General features: G+C 53.7%; 1 protein-coding gene across 1 annotated transcript in view; it reads left to right on the top strand.

The window, feature by feature from the left end:
• Positions 1-2657, top strand: part of LOC106808529 (eyes absent homolog 4-like) — a 34932-nt gene that overhangs the window by 29944 nt on the left and 2331 nt on the right. Inside the window, exon 9 of the mRNA XM_014811286.1 lies at positions 2164-2288. Coding sequence (XP_014666772.1) covers positions 2164-2288 — 125 coding nt within the window. The remainder of the gene's footprint in view (positions 1-2163; positions 2289-2657) is intronic.

The following is a 2657-nucleotide window of genomic DNA, read 5'->3' as shown; positions in this document are numbered from 1 at the left end:
TGGTTCTAATATTAGTCTTGACATGAACTTTTTCTCAGTTGATTATTCCCAATAGCGTAGACACTGTTAAGCCGAAGGTGTTTTTTCCATTATGGCTGATCGTGACTGTTCTTGTGTTCGACAGTTGAACATCCCATTCTGGAGGATCCGATCTCATTCCGACCTGGCCGCTTTGCATCAAGCACTGGAGTTCAACTTCTTGTAGAGTCGTCACGGCAACCGTGTGATGTCGCCATCGCGTATCCCCGGCCGCCCCGGGGCGGAGCACCGTCACCGCACGCGGGAAACGACCGTCCGACGCGTCGAACTAACTGTGGTGCCGTGAACGATGAAAGCCGAACAGTGACCAAGCTGTCGCTTGTGACCTTGCCATGACCTTGGCTGCGGACGCCGCCGACGGCGGGCAGCGGGTGAGGCTTGCGCGCCGGGGTCGGCGGTCGGGCGTCGCCGCGCGTCGAGTGTCGAGAAAGGAGAGAGCGTCCGGTGAGGACGGACACGGAACACTGTCATGGCGGCGGCGCGGCGGCGGTCGGCGGAGGACGGCGATGCGAGGCCATGCTACCGGTGCTGCTGCCTGCGTGCGTGGAGAGAGTGTGAGATGACAGCATGAGCTGGTGGGCGGCTGCCCCCCCCCTCCCCCTGTGACGACACCATGACATTAATGTCTCTCCCGTCGACGCGGGGAGGGCGCGACTGTTACTGGGTGACACACGCAGACGCGCGCTCGCTCGCACACGCACACACGCACGCACGCGCACAAACACACACACACACGTGACGCAAGCAGATCGTCTAACATTCCAGTTGCCGCGGAAACGGCGGGGAGCGTTTTCCCGTTGCCGTGGCAACGACCGAAGGCGGAATCTGCCCGAAGAAAATCGCCAGTGCCGGGGAGGAGAGCAATATTGGAAAAGATAGCGGGAAGAGTCTCCAGAGGGCAGCACGTGAATGCGCCATGGCTGCCAGCGCACGCGCACACTTCGTTCGGCCGCCATCTTTCATCGAATCTGGCCACTGGTGAAACGCATTGGCGGCCAGGCGCGGCCCCCGTGTGTATCGGTGACGGGTGCACAGCCGCAAAGCCTCCAGCTCCTAGACATGCTCCGAGGATGTCTCGGTGCGCCTGCATGACAGGTGGCGTGCAGGGTGCGAGACGACAGACGGAGGGGTGGGGGTGGTTCTAGGTTATTTCTAGAAGCGAATTGAGTTCTAAAAACTCCTCGTTTACCCGTGAGTAAATACCTGGCCTGTTCACAAGATGGCATGGCATGATTTCCTTGCCAAATCGTTGGTATACCAAAGAGTTTATGAGCTTCTGATGAGATAATCATGACATAAGTGCTGCCGCATGGTGGCAGACACCATTTCGTTGTACAGTTTTTGCAGGCACTATGTATGTATTTATGTGGTTGTTATACGTAATATACAAGTTGTCTCTGGAAAAAAATTGACTAGAGAGATCGTAATAAGAGAGGGAGGGAGAGGAAAATAGTGTGTGGGCGCGAGCGCGTGTGCGTGTGTGTGCGTGGGTGGGTGCGTGTATGTGTGCGTGGGTGGGTGGGTTTATGGGTAGGTGGGTGGATGTGTGTTGAGGGGAGGGTGGGTGGCTTGATGGGTTGTGTGTGTGGGTGTGTGTGTGGGTGTGCGTGTGGGTGTGCGTGTGTGTGTGTACAACTGCGTTGTAAGGCCACTGTATATGTAGAGTTATTATTTTAGCTTGGTAGCAGTACAAACATGAGGAAACTTTATTGTGGATATCGTGAGTTGCTTGTATTATATGTTATTACACTACGCCTTTCTTTGGTCTTCGCTCAATTTTTTTTGCAACAAATGAATATAATTATGTTAATTTTTTGTTGTGGAAGAGCATAAAACTTCCGCTGTACACTGGTCAGGCGGTCATTGAGCGATTACGTCACGCGCAGCGACTACAACAACTGCTGTCGGCGATTTTTCAGTAATTTGGGTTTAAGTTCGACAGCCGCACAGAGTCACCATACGTCATACGACATTAGAAACACGATCTTCATATTCTTGTCAGTGTATGTCACTTAGCTGCATCTTGCTCCTTCGTGTTGCCCCCTTTCTCCTTCAACATTCCTCAACGTTGCGTGTGCGTTCTGTGACAGGTTTTGGATTATTCCCCGTGAAGCTCTATACCAGTGTAGTCCTTGTTCCCGTTACATGGCTATACGACCCACAGTTCACGCTCACCGTAGCTCTACCAGTGTACCCCTTCACTCCTGCTACAGGTTATCCTGTAGTGAGAGTGCAGGGGGGCTACACGGGTAGAGCTGCCATGAAGCTCGCTCCTCTGTTGCCACGTTATTGAGGACTGTTTATCGCACTGACTGAACATAAATAATATTTGGGGAGTCAGTCCTGGCCTGCGTATAGACTGCCCCCGACAGACGTTACTCTGCAATCTTGCCATTCCCGATTGATTGTCCTTCCCTTCATCTCCAAATCTGAACCATACGTTCTATCATCAGCGCCCTCTACCGCTGCACATCCTATCATCAGCGCCCTCTGCTTCTGCACATCCTATCATCAGCGCCCTCTGCCGCTGCACATCCTATCATCAGCGCCCTCTGCCGCTGCACATCCTATCATCAGCGCCCTCTGCCGCTGCACATCCTATCATCAGCGCTTTCTGC

The sequence above is a fragment of the Priapulus caudatus genome, unplaced genomic scaffold (genome assembly GCF_000485595.1).
Source record: "Priapulus caudatus unplaced genomic scaffold, Priapulus_caudatus-5.0.1 Scaffold284, whole genome shotgun sequence".
NCBI classification, from domain to species: domain Eukaryota; kingdom Metazoa; phylum Priapulida; class Priapulimorpha; order Priapulimorphida; family Priapulidae; genus Priapulus; species Priapulus caudatus.
The sequence above is the reverse complement of the archived record's forward strand: the minus strand, read 5'-3'. Positions and strand labels throughout refer to the sequence as shown.